At 43.4% G+C, this 16712-nt stretch overlaps 4 protein-coding genes across 4 annotated transcripts; 2 read left to right on the top strand and 2 right to left on the bottom strand.

Annotated features, from left to right (window-relative positions):
- Window positions 1-682: 682 nt before the first annotated feature.
- O0I10_010094 (uncharacterized protein) lies at window positions 683-3508 on the top strand (the record flags this gene model as incomplete). The annotated part of the gene is made up of 8 exons (XM_058490077.1): window positions 683-1055; window positions 1116-1407; window positions 1469-1810; window positions 1868-1883; window positions 2042-2172; window positions 2233-2579; window positions 2637-2832; window positions 2893-3508. 8 exons carry the CDS (start codon window positions 683-685, stop codon window positions 3506-3508), a joined length of 2313 nt encoding a protein of 770 aa, XP_058339186.1.
- Window positions 3509-4203: 695 nt separating this feature from the next.
- Window positions 4204-7019, top strand: O0I10_010093 (uncharacterized protein; the record flags this gene model as incomplete). Its single annotated transcript, XM_058490076.1, has 8 exons — window positions 4204-4868; window positions 4938-5273; window positions 5353-5368; window positions 5446-5457; window positions 5525-5655; window positions 5724-6094; window positions 6166-6361; window positions 6434-7019. 8 exons carry the CDS (start codon window positions 4204-4206, stop codon window positions 7017-7019), a joined length of 2313 nt encoding a protein of 770 aa, XP_058339185.1.
- Window positions 7020-11098: 4079 nt separating this feature from the next.
- O0I10_010092 (uncharacterized protein) lies at window positions 11099-11500 on the bottom strand (the record flags this gene model as incomplete). Its single annotated transcript, XM_058490075.1, has 1 exon — window positions 11099-11500. The coding sequence occupies one exon, from the start codon at window positions 11498-11500 to the stop codon at window positions 11099-11101; it is 402 nt and encodes a 133-aa protein (XP_058339184.1).
- A 1009-nt stretch (window positions 11501-12509) lies between these two features.
- O0I10_010091 (uncharacterized protein) lies at window positions 12510-13007 on the bottom strand (the record flags this gene model as incomplete). Its single annotated transcript, XM_058490074.1, has 1 exon — window positions 12510-13007. One exon carries the CDS (start codon window positions 13005-13007, stop codon window positions 12510-12512), a length of 498 nt encoding a protein of 165 aa, XP_058339183.1.
- Window positions 13008-16712: the final 3705 nt, after the last annotated feature.

The raw sequence follows: 16712 nt of genomic DNA, 5'->3' as shown, positions 1-16712 counted from the left end.
AAAGCCATTAGTAGGATCCCTCAAAGGCACTCCATATGAGGTGCAGGATTTCATTGCAACGGACTAGATCATTAAGGCATTTCGCTATGACTCCAATGTAAGCATTGTTTTATTTGAGTGATAGAGTACAGTATCGGGGCACGTACATCTCGCTATTCCCCTTCTCTTATGATCGGCTACCAGATATGCTTACCTTGCATCCATTCTACTTGGGATGACTCTGATGTATAAACCACCAACCTTTTAATGCTCACCCCGCAAAAGTAGTACTGATGTAACTCTCACTTGCCCAAAAAGAATGCGCGGCATTACACACAGCAGCTACTCGCTTTAGCCGCTCATTTAATTTCGACTTGAGAAACAATATTTGCCCCGATGACACATAAGCATTACAGGTTTCCGGGACGGGCCGATGAGTAGGAAAAGTGAGGGTGGTGCATTGATGGGGATCCAAGTAATGCAACTTGATTGGGGGGTTGGGATTTGACAGCCTTTGGTCTGTGTTAGGAGGGCTTTGAAACCTATTTCATCTCAATGAATTGGTTGTGATTGTTTGCATTTCTTGGCACTACAACTCTTCCAACACAGACCCTTGAATTCATTCCGGCTCTCTATCCTTTCTCTTTTGCAACTCCACCTGTCATCGATCCAACTTGATCCGCCATTTCAACCAACCACGACCATGGGATCAACAAACGAGGAGACTCAAGCCAAGAAGCGCTTGCGTGCGAGACAGAGCTGCGATTCTTGCCGACAACGAAAGACACGATGCAATGCCGACGATACCTTTCCTTGCAGCACATGCACCAGCCTTGGTGTCGATTGCCATTTGTCCAAGCGAAGGAAACGAGGTCCTATGCCAGCAGCCTATGTCGAAGCACTCGAGGATCGTATCAAGCGTTTGGAACAGACATTATCACATCATGGCATGAGCGAATGCAGTGATACTGGCGGCGATGGCCAACAAGCATCTTTATCATCATCTTCATCACCTTCATCGAGTCGATCAGCATCTTCATCACCTGCTGCTGCAAATGCCACCGAGATTTTGAGCCGTACACGAGCAGCCTCCGATTCGCCCTATGCTAGCACCAATAGCCCAAAACCATCCTCAGATTACAATACGACGCTTTATATTGGACGTAGCTCTGGATATTATACGCTTGATCAGGAGGCCTTTGCTACCGACAGACGACGTGATACCGATTGTGAAGTCGAGAAAGCTGGCAATGATGAGCAAGACGACCATCTCCTTTTGACATCTGAACAACCTAGCTCCGATCCTGCACCCTCACGTCGTAGTGGTGAAAAAGGAGGATCCATCCCTTCATGCCGTCAACGTCGTTTTGAGCCATTCAAGGATATACCCAATATGACCGTGGGTCTTGCAGACGCTCTCATTGAATTGTAAGTTTTCATATATACACACACACCAAGGGTCATTGGATATTCATTTCCATGTGCTTAGGTACTTCCGTTATATTCATCCTACGGCACCATTCATCAACAAGATCGCCTTTCTCGAACAATATTACTTTCAAAATCCACAACTTCCAGACAAGTACCTGCTATACTCGGTGTGTTCGGTTGCTGGAAAGTACTTGGCAAAGGAGAAAGAGATGCTTGCCAAGCACAACATATCAGTGGAGACAATGTACGCTTTGAATCAGCAACTTTATGCAAGAGCAGAGAAGGTGCTAGAGACTGTATTTCGAAGATCCAGTATAAATACAGTATCCGCGCTTATATTATTGGCATCGTTTTCTCCAACGAATGACCAGGCGGAGCAAGATGACGATAGGCTACAATGGTAAGGGGTGATAGATTAATGCAATTTTATGCTGTTACTGACAAAGCATTTCTTCAGGTTCATGGTTGGCACAGTGAGTAATGAATTGACCTCTTGTAAGATGTTTTACTTTTACTGACAACATTCGATGTCCCTTTCTTTTGTATCCACAAGGCAATACGAATGGTATGTGATCATTTATTGAACATTGTTTTCATGTCCTTAGGCTAATTCACAGGGATCCTATTGTAGGCTCAGGATTTAGGACTTCATCGAAGTTCCACGCGATGGCGCCTACCTGAACATGAAATTGAATTACGACGACGCGTATGGTACAGCGTATATGGGGTTGATCGAGAAATGTCTGCTTCACTGGGAAGGCCGTAAGTACTCATAGTGAATGAAAAGGTCTACATGGTGCTCATGCATCTATATATATATAGGTTGACAATCTTGGATGGTGATTTTGATGTCGAGATGCCGTCGCCCTACGAAATAGGCTCGAGCTATGATCGTGATACGCGGGATGTGGATGATGATGAGCCTGTTCCAAAGATCTTATTGGAAGCAGAGAGAGATTTACAAGAAAAGCGACCCATATATGGCATATTTTCCTATTACATTCCTTGCTCTCGAATGTTCGGTCGAGTTCTTGGCGAACTTTATTCAACAAACGTGCCGTCGATTGAAGTGGCCAAAAAGCTTTCGGATGAGGTGGATGTATTGAGCGAACGTACCTCGAAGGATCTGTCAGCTGTAACAACTCATGATCTTGATCCTGCCAACTTTGGTAAAATACACACGCACACACACATACATCATACCCATTCTCATTTATGTTCTATAGAATTCATGATAGCGTATCACCAATTCCTCAAATTGATAATCCATCGCTGTTTTATTTCGGATCGCGACGTGAACAATATCGACTTTGCATTGCATTCGCTTAGTGTATGCACGCTATCAGCCATTTCAATCATCGATAGTGTGGAGAAGATGGAAGCAATTGGACCAAGTAGTATGCCCTGGAGTTATATAAGCTAGTAAGTGTATACTTGATGGTGTCCTCTACTATGATTGCAATCGCTAATGCCGTTCAAAAGTGTCATTTTCCAAACAGCCATCATCTTTCTATTCCACGCTAAAAGTGACAACAATTTCCTTCGACAGCTGGGAGCCAGAAACCTTGCACGATGCGCAAACATTTATTTGAATGATGAGGAATTACGTGATAGCCGGCCGGCGAAGATGCTCATGTCGTTAGCTGCAAAGTATTCGGTTGCCATGGAAAGTAGTAGCAATGATCCAGAAGTTTTGGCGACAACAACCCAACAGGACCATGCTTTGCTTGAATCTGCTGCTGCCTCTGCTGCTAATGCTAGTGGCCAACATGAATCAGCTCCTCCTGCCATTAATCAAAACCTACCACCCAATGCTACAAGTGATATGCCTTACTCAGCACCACCAGCAATGTCCATGCAAACTTATCCATCTTATGCACCATCACCTCTCGCAACTATGGATTCCAGTCAACAGCAACCTCCTTCATCTGTCATGGTTTCCACCCAACACCAACCGCCGATGCATTTGACAGCTGTTCCCACTGACGAGTTTAATACGATCGATGTACAATTCGATGCTGCTGGTTTGTCATCTGAATTGGCGCTTTGGGAATTCCCGACAGCAATGACATGGAATGAGTGGGATCCATATTTGTAAGCACCCTCTCTCTTTGTATATACCTATTACCATTTGTACTATTCACTCTACTACATAATTGCCCCCCTTTCTTTCCTCGTTTTATTGTTGGATCAACCAAGAAATTAGAAGCAATACATTCATTGTTTTCCTCTTCTTGTAAATTGACTGGTGCAGGATGTGTTCTTCCATACTTTTTCAATCCCTTTACATTTATGCTTTATGGAGTGGATCCTGGGCAACGTGATACGCAAAAAGTAAGACGCCACACTCATTGGGATCTCCATCGGATGTGTTTTACCGAAGGGCGGATGCAAAAGCAGCATAACTTTCATGCACCGACATATATAGCTTGCCCTCTTGAGGAGGAACTACAGGAGCAATTTTTATCAAGACAAGGGCAACAACCTGCATTCTCATCAACCATCATGTCTTCCCTTTTATTGAAAGCATGATGCATCTTGATGGTGTCCACACCTTGAGAGCCTACTAAAGATTGTCGCTCCTCCCCCTACTCTATATGGATGATGCCAAGATGTCTTACTATTGATTGCCAGGCACGATAGAATTTAAAGAAAAACAAGAAGCTATTATGATACTACGTGTTTGTAAAACACTTACGGGGGGTTCATCATGACACAATGATTAACAAGATCACACAACCTTCGATATGATTTTTCTCTTCTTCTCGCTCTCCTACCACTACTCCTATTACCATGGCAACTACAGCTACGCAAAAGCAGACCAAACGACTACGATCCAGAAAAAGCTGCCTCATTTGTCGACAAAGAAAAGTGCGCTGCGACGTTGATGACACGTACCCGTGTAGCACATGCATCAAGAAGAAGGTCGAGTGCCATGTTAACGAACGACGACGCCCTAAGAAATCAACGCCAGACTACCTTCGGAAAATAGAAGGACGCATCAATCGCTTGGAGCAAAAGCTTATCAGTAAAGGTATAAAACTCACGACAAGCAGCATCAAGGATAATGCAACAACAACGCCAATATCTCAATACACCAGCTCTTCTTCCACCTCATCATCATCACCGGCATCCAGCACTTGTTGCAGTGGCAGCCGATCGCATAACGATGAAAGAGAGAGTCATTTACAGATCGCTTCAATTGATCCATCCAACACTATGCATGACCCAGCATGTGCGTCTAGCGAGCAATTACAAGCGATGGATGATAACCAAAATCCCGGCGACATGGTGACCAATAGCGATCCCATGGATACCACATCATCCGCGGATGATGGATCAAGCTGCTTTGGTGACACAAATCTATCACGTTGGCAACACTGGCAACAACAACGCTTACACTTGTTCAAAGAGATACCCCTCATGACTTTGGAGCTAGCCGATGCTATGATTGAATTGTAGGTTTGAATGACTTGCTGAAGAATTGATAGGCGCTATACTACATTGGATGCTAAACACGTATCTAGCTATTTCCATCATATTCATCCAGGAGTACCGATCATCAACAGAATTGAATTCTTGAGGCAGTACTATTTTCAATATCCACATGCGCCTGATGAGTACTTGCTTTACGCCATATGCGCTATTACATGCCATTTCATCATCAAGGAAAAGGATTTGGTAACAAAGTGCAAGGTTACAGCCAATACGATACGATCTTTGCATTGTTGCTTGGAATCGAAGGCGTCAAAGGTGTTGGAATCTATATTTCGAAAACCCAGCATCAGTGGTATTTGTACCTTGTTGCTGTTGGCTTCCGTCTATCACAAGTCTCAAGCACAAGAGGACAACCGGATGCAATGGTATGTAATTATGGATACGATCGCCATGGTAGTTTACCCATTATTGGCACTATGCTCATTATCCTTGACTCACAAACAGGCTGATGTGTGGCACCGTAAGTATACCAATGAAGGATTACAATGACGTTTCTTCTGATTGCTATGTTATCCTGTGATCCCACCATGTATAAAGGCTATTCGCATAGTAAGTGTCATTTCTCCTTTGTGGAGGTACAAGCTTGTTGTAAACTCAAACATTGATGATTGTATAGGCTCAAGATCTAGGATTTCATCACAATGAAAGGCAGCAACACCTTGCTCAACATGAAGTAGAGCTAAGACGACGCATATGGTTTTATGCCTACTGTACCGATCGCGAGATCTCTTTTGACACCAAACGTCCGTAGGTACAATAACGCAATGTCTTTGATGACTATGCGCATTTGTAACGATGATAGTATATACACGTAGGTGGATGATCGTGGAAGGCGACTATGATTTTGAAATGCCAACACCATACGAGATACCGCCAAATAATCAAAGTTGGACTGCTGATGTTAACACCCCTATGCCGAGCCTGCTCCTAGAGGCTGAAAAAGATTTGCATGAGCAACGGCCTATCTATGACATGTTCATCTACTGCATTCCATTTACTCAGCTTTTCAGCCAAATTGTTGGACATTTATATTCGACAAGTATATGGGGCGATGAAAAAGACAACCAAATCCATGTTGCTCGCGTGCTTTCAAGAGAAGTGGATTCCATCACCAACAATACTATCAGCATCTTACGACAACTCGATGCTACGTCTCTAGCTGCACAAGCCGATCGCACAAAATATAGTAAGTTAGCATCATCTTTGAATTTTAATGCTCATCAAGCCTTACGTGTATTGCAAATCGATCCATTTTAGTATACCTTAAGATGAATCAGCTTTCTCTCAAGCTGATTATCCATCAACTTTTTATCTCGAATGATGAGATGGCTCATACTGATTTTGGATTGCATTCACTTCAAGTATGCACGGAGGCAGCTATTGGTATTATCGATATCATAGAGAAGCTAGAGATTATGGGTCCATCCAATATGCCATGGATATATATAGGATGGTAAGACTCTGTTGGGTTGGCGCGTGTAACATTATTATGGGGCACTAATAGCAACTTGTCATGTTTGTTTAGTCTTATCATGCAAGCAGCTAGCGTGTTCACAATCCATGCTGAGAGCAACAATGGGGTCCTAAAGCTTTTGGGGTCACATAATCTTGCAAGATGTGCTGGTATATACCTTAGAGATGATGAGCAATGTGGCAGCCGACCAGCACAAATCCTCAAATCATTAGCAGCAAAATACTCCTCGTCAAACATAATGCAGCAATGCGGTTTTGGTTACCAGACCTACTATGCCGCCAGTGATGCAACCCTTGGATCTGATAAAGAAGAGCAACATCAGCAATCATTTGGATCAACACCACCACCGCCCATATTTAATCAGCATTACCCACTTTTGATTGATGATGCAAGTAATACCTTGGACACCGCAGCATCTACTGCTTTTATACAGTCTTCAAATACGGCATTAGAAGCACTCTATGGAATTGATACAACTCAGCAGCTACAACCAAAGGCAACAATTCCAATTACGCACCAGACGTTTGATGATCCGCAAGGAGCAAGAAGCACCTTGCAGTTCAAAGCTACTAGTAGGGATACAATAGCTAGATCGACGTTCATGTCATGGGATGAATGGGACTCTCATTTACAATAGAAAGGTACTACATTGCCGCTGCTAATAAAGGGATATTGTTACATTACCCGCATGCTGAAGCTTTGGTGACAGGAAACATTTACACGTGTGCACAATGTTTATCAATGAAGGCCCCATCTCAACGTCCTTTCGACATAAAACAGTGCTCAAGCAAACATACTCAAACAACGTCTTGTTTCGCTTGGATTTGAACACATGGTGGTAGCCGATGGATGGTATTGTTTGACGTGATGAATTTTGCCACCATGTTTCATTCAAACCTTGATGTATGGTATGAACAATCAATCATACTAAGATTCCTTTTTGAATTCGACCCACCAATCTATCGTCTCGTCATCACTCCCAACAAGCATCTTATCGCTTACCTATAGCAACTGGCGCCTGTCATTTTACATGATATGATCCAATAGCAATGGCAACCATTGCATTTGACCTAGCAGAATCATCCCTTTTACTAGTATGCTCGACGTCCTTTCAAATTAAACAAGTCGCACTTTGCATACATCATGTAGAAATCACACTCTCACCAATATACAAAGGTTCTTTTTTGGCTTGCAATGATCATGATGGATGGGTACAATCAAGTGCAGTGGTGATGAGAAATTTCGGAATGTTGCTATGGTTACTTGTCGCATAGTCAGCAGGAACGATGGACCATGTAATGTGGATACGGCTGAGGATGATGATGGATTGGATGGGATTGTCGAGAGGGGGGCTTTTATCTTTGACGAAGAATGTTGGTTGATCACCATGGATTGAGATTGGATACACGAGTCAAATCGCGCAGCAGCTGTTTTGGGATTATGGATGATACCGCTTATGATGACAGCAACCAAGAATACAATGGCACGATGATACCCATTGACTCCATGTGATTCTACACTCACACCTTCTTCATTTTTCAATGCCGCTCCTTTATCTATGTAGCTGGATGAAATAAAGCATTGTTTATTCATTACACGCTTGTTGGAGGTTGCTAGCTTGTGGATTACATACTAATATTGCTTCGAAGATGGAATAATAAAGGTGGTCCGGTTATCGGTCATGCAAGAAGTACATGGCTTTTGTGATACAATAAGGAGGAGTGGGAAGTGGGATGAGCTTGAGAAGAGAAAAAGTGAAGAGATCCCTCCATTGAGTTTCAGGATGAGTGACCCATTCAATATGTATACGTATCTTTTTACATATGCAAATTGGCTTATGCAGCTCGACCTTCTCCTACATGCAAATGTGATACATACCTTGGCACACCTTCATGGTTGGATGCTGTTTTACTTACGTACCTTCACAAAGGGCAATCATCATCATCATCATCCATTTGTGTAGCAACCTGTCAAGGACGTGTCTGTGTAACCACCACGTGTCGTTTCACTCAGCTCTTCATCTTTCCGTTAATGCTGCCGACACCATCCACTAGGAAAAAGCAACTCCATCACGCTTACAGCATAGGTAAAACATAAAGACAGCCATATCTCCAAACTTTACAATGAAACGTGGGGTTTTTAATAGAGCAATGGGCTCGGCTTGGCCAACAGCACCTTGTGTGAAAGTTTCACGTTCAATGTCGCAACTAGCCCAAAAAATATTTTTTCGGTCGTCGTCGTCGAAGAGGTCGACCCACAGATCCAGTTTGGCTGGTAGTGACATTGCGAAATCTGGGATTGGCAAGCTTGATCGTGAAACTGGCACCCAGAGTGCAGTTGGCCAAACCGAGCACATTGCTCTAATAAAAACCCCACGTTTGATTGTAAAGTTTATAGATACAGGCGTCTTTATGTTTTTACTATGTTGTAAGCATGATGCTATATGAGAAGTGGTCTTTGTTTAGTGTAAAGTAGTATGACTATAGAGCAAAAGATGCAGAGGGCGTGTTTGTGTAACTTGAGTCATTCAGCACAGGCGATGCATGATTCTTGTACACTATTTAGGAATAGTTCAAAATGCCAGCTAATAGCCCATTCCTCCCATGCACCTTTGTTGTCCAATCCAATGCATACGAACGATTGTCTTGCTCCAGCCCAGCATGCCCATCATTTAACTTTCATGATTCGAGCTAACCTGGTAGTAAGGTAATGGCTGTTGTTGGATCATCATTATCATGTAAAGTGTAAAATGGCACACACCCTTTTGCTATACTTGAGGATCATCATTTCTTTTATTTACGTGTACCTATTGTCTATCGTGAGGGTGATGATGACGATGGGTGGATGGTACGTGTGGGGTCATTGAGTGGCCTCAGTGTAATAGCAGTAGAGGGATTTAAACTTGGGGGTCAGCAGCTCCACGACTTGAGACAACGCTTCTCTTCTTTTTCTTCCACCTTTCCTTATTCCATTCACGACATCTCGATCAAGGTAATGTATTATCAAAGAGTGCTCTTGTTGGCTGTGAGGTGTTAATGTAGTTCTGAACATGCATTGTCAGGGAGCGAGTGTGTGTCCAAATGCTGAGGAATGAGCGTGGTTGGTGGTTGCCATGGCGACATGGTTGCTTCCTTTGCTCGTTGCTATTCCCGCTCTACGCTTGGTGTCAACAGGTACATTCAGAGTCCAATGTTGCAGTCGAACTGGTTCCATTGACGTGTTAGCTTGTATAGAGGGCAAGTTTGGTATCAAGGCGTTGGCTGGTTTGGCTTCTTGTTTCGGCTCAACTATACTACACCATGGTTTTCGGTTTCCAGCAACCCAACAACCAAGGTCTTTATGTGTATGAACAAAGACAATGGAAAAGGCGTTTATTGTAATAATGAATGCTGCTATTATTGAATAGGTTCTTGGTCAGGTAGTGCAACTTTGGGCATCATCTCTCATTGGGTTCGACTCCCAGCCTGTACCTTTTGGCCACTTGATATAGCTATTAGAGTACTGTTAGTGATGCTCACGAATGCGTAAAAATACATAAATGATAAGGTGGCAAATTAGCTTCCATGGAAACCCATGTACTGACAAGGATGGCCACGCGAAGGCTTTGCCGTCACCCTCTCCCCTACGGTGCACCAAGCCGGATAACGGGGGCTGCCATTGTAAACAACAGCATCTTCTATAGGTGCTGCTCGAGCCAACATGTTCGGTCTGATAAAAGGATAGCATCCCACGCCAACAGAGGCCGACCCATAAGAGCAAAAAGCAATACATGATCCCATATCTACCACAAGGCCACTGAGTAACAGTCTAACTTCCAACGGCTAAGGCAGCAATCATCAAATGCAATTGATAGGGCCAAGATAGGGCTGACCACACTGTCGCATGTAAATCATAACTGCCAACGATGCTTTACACAAAAGAGCAAGGCACCATCCCGTTCTACCCATCAGTAGTTGCTGCCATCAAGCGACCTTTTTAGGTTGGCGTCATCAGAGAGACACATCATGCACTGCAACAAATAAATCCGGCCTTGATGAGAAGCATACGCGAGAAGCCAAGAGAACGTCCAAGGTATCCATACAAGTACTTGAGGAATGAGATCCGCCATGGCACCGATAAAGAGACGACTTGCAGGTAGCTGATTTCCAAACCATGGAAACGGTATCGTTGACAACCACAACTATAAGATAGAGATCGCTTGCTTGCTTGTGAGACACCCACCCAAATTCAAATGTTGATCTTCGTCTTCCAATTCAATAGGATTCGCCATTAACAGCTGTAAGGAGAGACTTTGATGGCACCAAAGAGCATGCGAAATTATAGCTTGATGGAATGATGGCCCATAAAACTGCATATCACTAACTTATCTTTGAGGTAATGGTAGCAATACTTAGCCAGTGTCATATGAGAATCCACGGTGTTTGATACACCCAGTAATCAGAACACATTTCCCTTTGCTGTAGAGATGTTTTCTCCTGGACACAGTGAACAATTTTGACAGCCGTTTCTCCAAGCGATACTTGATTATGGATGCCATGAGAGATGGATACACCTTGATAGCACCAAAAGGACACGTAACATGGTTGTTTGTTGCTGATGTGATAAATCCATAAGATACATGCGGTGAAGAGGGCTCTTGAAATCAACTTGCCAATAATGAGAACCACCAGAGGGTCAAATAAATGTTGCTGACACTAAAGATGTGGGCTCTGTTGTTCATTGCTGCTTCTTGCTTGTAGCTGATATGATCCACCAATAACAGGCATGCGTAGCAGGATATCCATTTAAAGGGTTGTCAACAACTAGGACCACAATAAGACGAGACAAAACTTGGCGACACCAAAAGGTATAGAACTTGTTGTCTTGCCGCTGCAGATGCTTATAAAAGGAAGTGTCCAATAGGTGGCCTAGTAACGAAAACCATCGAACGATGTAATAAGGCAAGCTGACACTGAAGGATGCTGTCGACGTTGCTCTTTGACCCTGACATGATTCGCTTATAAAAGATGCACGGTAAACAGTTTCCCGAACCCATAGAACGATACTTAGCAATGATAGCTGCATCCACGAATATTCCAAAGGACCAAAATACAAGTAGCTTGCTGAATAGCAATACATACTATAATAAAAGAGGGGTTGGTTGGGATTGGAGCCAAAAAACGGGTGACCCACTATTACCAATGAAAGCCATATGAATAAACCCCTGTTGACAGCCAATGATAGCTGCATCCATCAAGAATCCAAAGGGAACAAGACAAGTAGTCATTGAATAACCCACATGAAAGAGGTGTTAGTAGGCATTGAAAGGAAGAATGGGTCATTATTTACCAATGACAGCTGCATCCATAGAAATCCCAATGCACCAGAAGACAAGTAGCTTGCTGAATAGCCCACATACTATAATAAAAGAGGTGGTTGGCAGGCGTTGAAGAAGAGAACGGATCATCATTTACCAATGATAGCCATACGCACGGAAACATGTAGGCATCCGATGGCAGCTGCATCCATAGAAATCCCAATGCACCAGAAGACATGCAGACGGTTGAATATCCCACATACTGTAATAATAGAAGAGAGGTTGATTGGGATTGAGCCAAAACACGGATCATCCCATATTTACCAATGATAGCCATACGCACGAAAACAGGTTGATATCAATGACAGCTGCATCCATGAAAACCCCAAATGACCACGAGACAAGTAGCTTGCTGAATAATACGCACACTATAGTAAAAGAGGATGTTGGTAGGCATTGTAGAAAAGAACGGATCATCATTTACCAATGATAGTCATATGCACGCAATCCCGATGATATCCAAATCCAGCCAGTTCTTTGCAATCGTCCGCTTGTTGATAAGGCCCGCTACGGTGGTACTCGGCTTGAAAGCGATGGAACGATACTTTATGGGCATATGCAGTGAGAAGGTTGAATAATATTGATACCACCAAAGATAGCATACTTACATGATGCCGAAGAGCCCTTACAAAGAGAGACAACGAGACAATCCTTGCTGCCCAAGACCACATGCAAATCGAGAAAGCATTGTGCATCGAAAAGCCCAAACCAGATCCTAGCTGCGGAGTGACGTACATATGGCTAAAGAGCGATGTGAATGGCAATCGTTTTTCATTGGAAATCGAATGCAGCTTGACGATGAATGCCTTGAGGAGATGCATAAATGACCTCTTTTGGTAACACCAAAGATGTCAACGCGGAGACTCTCATCGCTTGTTGATGACATGATCCATCCATAAGACACGTATAGTTGTAAAGATCCATCAAAGGAATCGCCAATAACCAGAACCACCAAGAGATAGAAAGCTTGCTGATATCAAAGATATACAAGTTGTTCCTTGTTGCTGATGTGATCAATCGATAAGAGACCTTCATTTCAGGATGCCCACCGAATTGCCGATAACGAGAAAAACCAGATGATGGGATAAAGCTTGATATGACACCAACGAAATGGATGCTGTTGTTTGTTGCTGATACAATGCACTCATAAAAGACGTTCATTGGCTGACATTCTCCAGAGAAATCGCCCGTTGCTTGGTAACCAACCACCCGAGACGCAATAAAGGTTGACACCACCAAAAGACATAAATGCTTCCCCATGACTGACATGATTCACCTATAAAAGATGCACCATAAACAATTTTCCCAACTCATCCAACAATACTTAGCAATCATAGCTGTGATCTTGTAAACTCCAAAGCACCAAAAGACAAGTAGCTCTCTGCAATGGTCCCTCTAAATAATAATGGTAGACGTTTCAGCAAAGGTCCCCAAAAAGCATGAGAGTCATTCATACCTGAGCCATGGTGATCACAAGGAATTGCAACTAAATACACCATCCGAAGGCAATACAATAATCAACCTGCAGCGCTGGGTATGCCAACACCATATGTACCATACTCTCATTGATCCCGAAATTGGCATCATAAGAGATATCCACCTTCTCTCTGTAGGCAAGGAAATCAATAGCCGTACTTGGATGGAGGCCGTGTGCATGATGCCTTTTCAAATTGGCCTTGCCATCGCATCTTGAGTCACACTGTTTCCGGGCCAAAATTCCCCAGGAGAGCACGGTACTATACAATGACATCCTCGACGTGCTGATTGATCAAAATAATCGCCCAACCAGAGCCTGACCTAATATTTCTTTCGTAAGCACACTTGAAGGGACAAATTCCATAATGGACACTTTACCTTGTGGTATTCTTCACCAGCATCAAAAGCATCAAATAAACCCGTATCTCCAATGTCATCCATATTGTCTTTGCTGCTGTTTCACTGTAAGTCTTGTTAATTAAGTGGTCCTGCATTGTAGATCCAATACCACACATACCATTGAGCCAACCATACAGCATTCTTGCTTTGAGATCCTTATCCTGTTGCTGCCAGAGGTACCATCATCCAACATGTTCAATCTACCATAAACGCAATGTGAGATAACAAGTAAACCAACCCACACGCTTTTGTTGTCAACATACCCAAAAGAGGCAAAGTGAAGACGTCTTGAGAACTCTCATTGTGGACAACTCGGTAAAGAAGGCACGACGCCCTAACCATGGTGATCACAAGTGAATTGCAACCAAATACACCATCCGAAGGTGCAATACAATAATCAACCTGCAGCGCCAAGGTATGCCACCATATGTACCCATACTCTCATTGGATCCTGAAATTGGCATCATAAGAGATATCCACCTTCTCTGTAGGCAAGGAAATCAATAGCCGTACTTGGATGGAGGCCGTGCACAGCGGATGCTCTTCAAATTGGCCTTGCCATCGCATCTTGAGTCACACTGTTTCCGCCAAAATTCCCCAGGAGAGCACAGTACTATACAATGACATCCCTCTTGACGTGCAGCCTTGATAATAATAGTATCGCCGAAAGAGGGTCTGCCACTGTATAGTGTTTGGTAAGTCCACTTGAATCCAACCAATCCCACAATGAACCTCTTACCTTGTGGTATTCCCAATACCATTCCATTGATGTTTGCAAATAACCTTGTATCCATCCGATCCAGTATGTGCTGCTGCATTTGTATTGTAAGGCACGTTAATTAAGTGGTCCTGCATTGTAGATCAAACACCATGCATACCATTGAGTCAACGTACAGCGTTCTTGCTTTGATATCAATGTCTTGTTGTTGCTGTCACAGGTACCATCATCCAAAGCGTATTCAAGCCACAGTAAATGCAATGTAAGGTAACAAGGATAGCATTCGCTTTTCATGCCTTGACATACCCAAAGTAACAATGTCTCCTTGATGACAACCATGAAAGAACACACACGACACACGACGCCCCTTGAACTTGTGAGCACGAGAACAGCAACCTACAAGTGAACTTTAGTTTCTCATCGTCCAACTTGAATAATAAAGTACGCAGCGATTGAACGTACATAAGCGGCTGTACGGAAGCTTGAGTCATGGGCAGATCGCGCGCGTACTTGTTGTGGTATCGCCTGCAACTGGACAGTGTCGCCATTAACCACATGTTCACCCCAAACGCGCTGTACATTGTATGAATGGCGGCTGTTAACACGTTGTAGCTCGTGGCCGGAGACAGCTTACCTTTTTTGTGAAGTGAGGAACAAGAAGGGGCTCTTTGTCGTTCCTACCACTTCCCAATTTGTGCACTCCACGAAGCCGCCCGCTTATGCCAAGCAGCTATTACCGTTTATACGTACCTCACTTCAATATCCTATACTTTAGCTCAATAAGAATGCTCACTCAAGACTTCAATTGAGAACAGCCCTCGTAATTAAGCTATTTGGTTCAGGTACATTCATCAGTCGATTAGTTATGCAACTCCCCTCCTTGAACCAACTTGTGCAACCTATTGTGTAACCTCCTACCAGTCAATAGATATGATGTCCATTCCCTTCAATGCAGAAATAACCAAGTGATCCACAATTTGCACATCTGAGCTGATTGTACGATCCCCAAAGTATTATGTTGAATCCAATTTTCATCCAATAAAAGTCGAAGAGCACGTACTAAGACACGGTACTGTGGATGTTTATCGAGCAAATATGATAAAAGAACAGCATTGAATAAGAAGCGGGTGGATCACATAGAGGGAACAGGGATAATTGTGCCATTCTATTCTTGATTGCTGCCCCCATGATCATTCTTCATCCATGTTTGCAAAATAGATGCTGTATACTTTGGCTCGAGTATTCCAATATCATCCGTAGCTGTGAAACCTCTTCCTTCGTCAAAGGTATAAAGCCCCTTTGTCACTTCCTCCAATCCATCATCATCCTAAGTCGTATGCATATGGTATGATTCATCCTTCTGACAACGCGACAAATAATCCTTGCCCTTGATTGAACCCATCCGCCATAATCAATACAAATCCAATGTTGGTAGAAAGAAGCCCCCAGAGATCGTTGCTGATACGTTCCCTTTCCCATCGACCCTTGGTCACCCCTCTTCGTGGTTCACTTTCCATCGCAGCTCAATCAGTTGAAGACTGCTTGTATTACGGCGTCGTTGGTGGCTGATGGCATGTCATCCAAATCCAGACATCACGTGTAAAATGGGCCAACAAGGGAACAAAACTAGTCAATAGATCCATTCCTTCCATCTCATGTACCAAAGTAATACAGTATTCAGACCCATATCCATATCCATAAGAAGTCAGTATGTATTGAAGCAAGTTGCTACACGTCAATAAAGCTGCTGCTCCTCTATGATGGCTATCTGCTGTTCACGGAAAAAAGCTGTAAGACACGGCCAGGCAAAGAACGCTGTTGGGTACGATGGAGTAAAGAGCTTGCTGATAGCAACTACTGCATTGAATACTGTACATTGGATTGTGCCAGGGAAGCGGCAAGTAAGAGTGTGTGTGTGGTGTCGAGAGACTCGTGTGTTGTAGAAGAGTGACAGAAGGAACGTGTACAGGCCATCAACTTGCCTCTCGGTCCAAGACAATCGGATAAAGACGTTCGTAGGACGGACGTGATGGGTTGAAGCAGGACAATCGTTCGCAGGTGGTAGTTGTGCTTGAATGCACCAGCAGTGAGAATGGGAGAAAGAGGCAAGAAACAGGAGTGGAAGACCTTGAAATTAAATAGATTTTTCTGATGCTTGGGTGACGTTTCTTTGTTAAAGCGCTGCACAGTCAACCGCTCTGGGATCAAGAAAGTTGGAAGGATGAGAATGTTGGACTGGAGCAGGAAAGTTCATTCACATGCATTAGTTTGGGCAACAATGATGAAAGGGAGGAAGGAATATCAAGTGGCAGTTTACGAATAACTAATCAACTGATTCTTTTTGAAGTTGGATGAGCAATACGTAACTGAACGAAGTACAC

Source organism: Lichtheimia ornata (genome assembly GCF_029851405.1).
Source record: "Lichtheimia ornata isolate CBS 291.66 chromosome Unknown scaffold00064, whole genome shotgun sequence".
In the NCBI taxonomy this organism is placed as follows: Eukaryota; Fungi; Mucoromycota; class Mucoromycetes; order Mucorales; family Lichtheimiaceae; genus Lichtheimia; species Lichtheimia ornata.
This window is presented reverse-complemented; position numbering and strand designations above follow the sequence as displayed.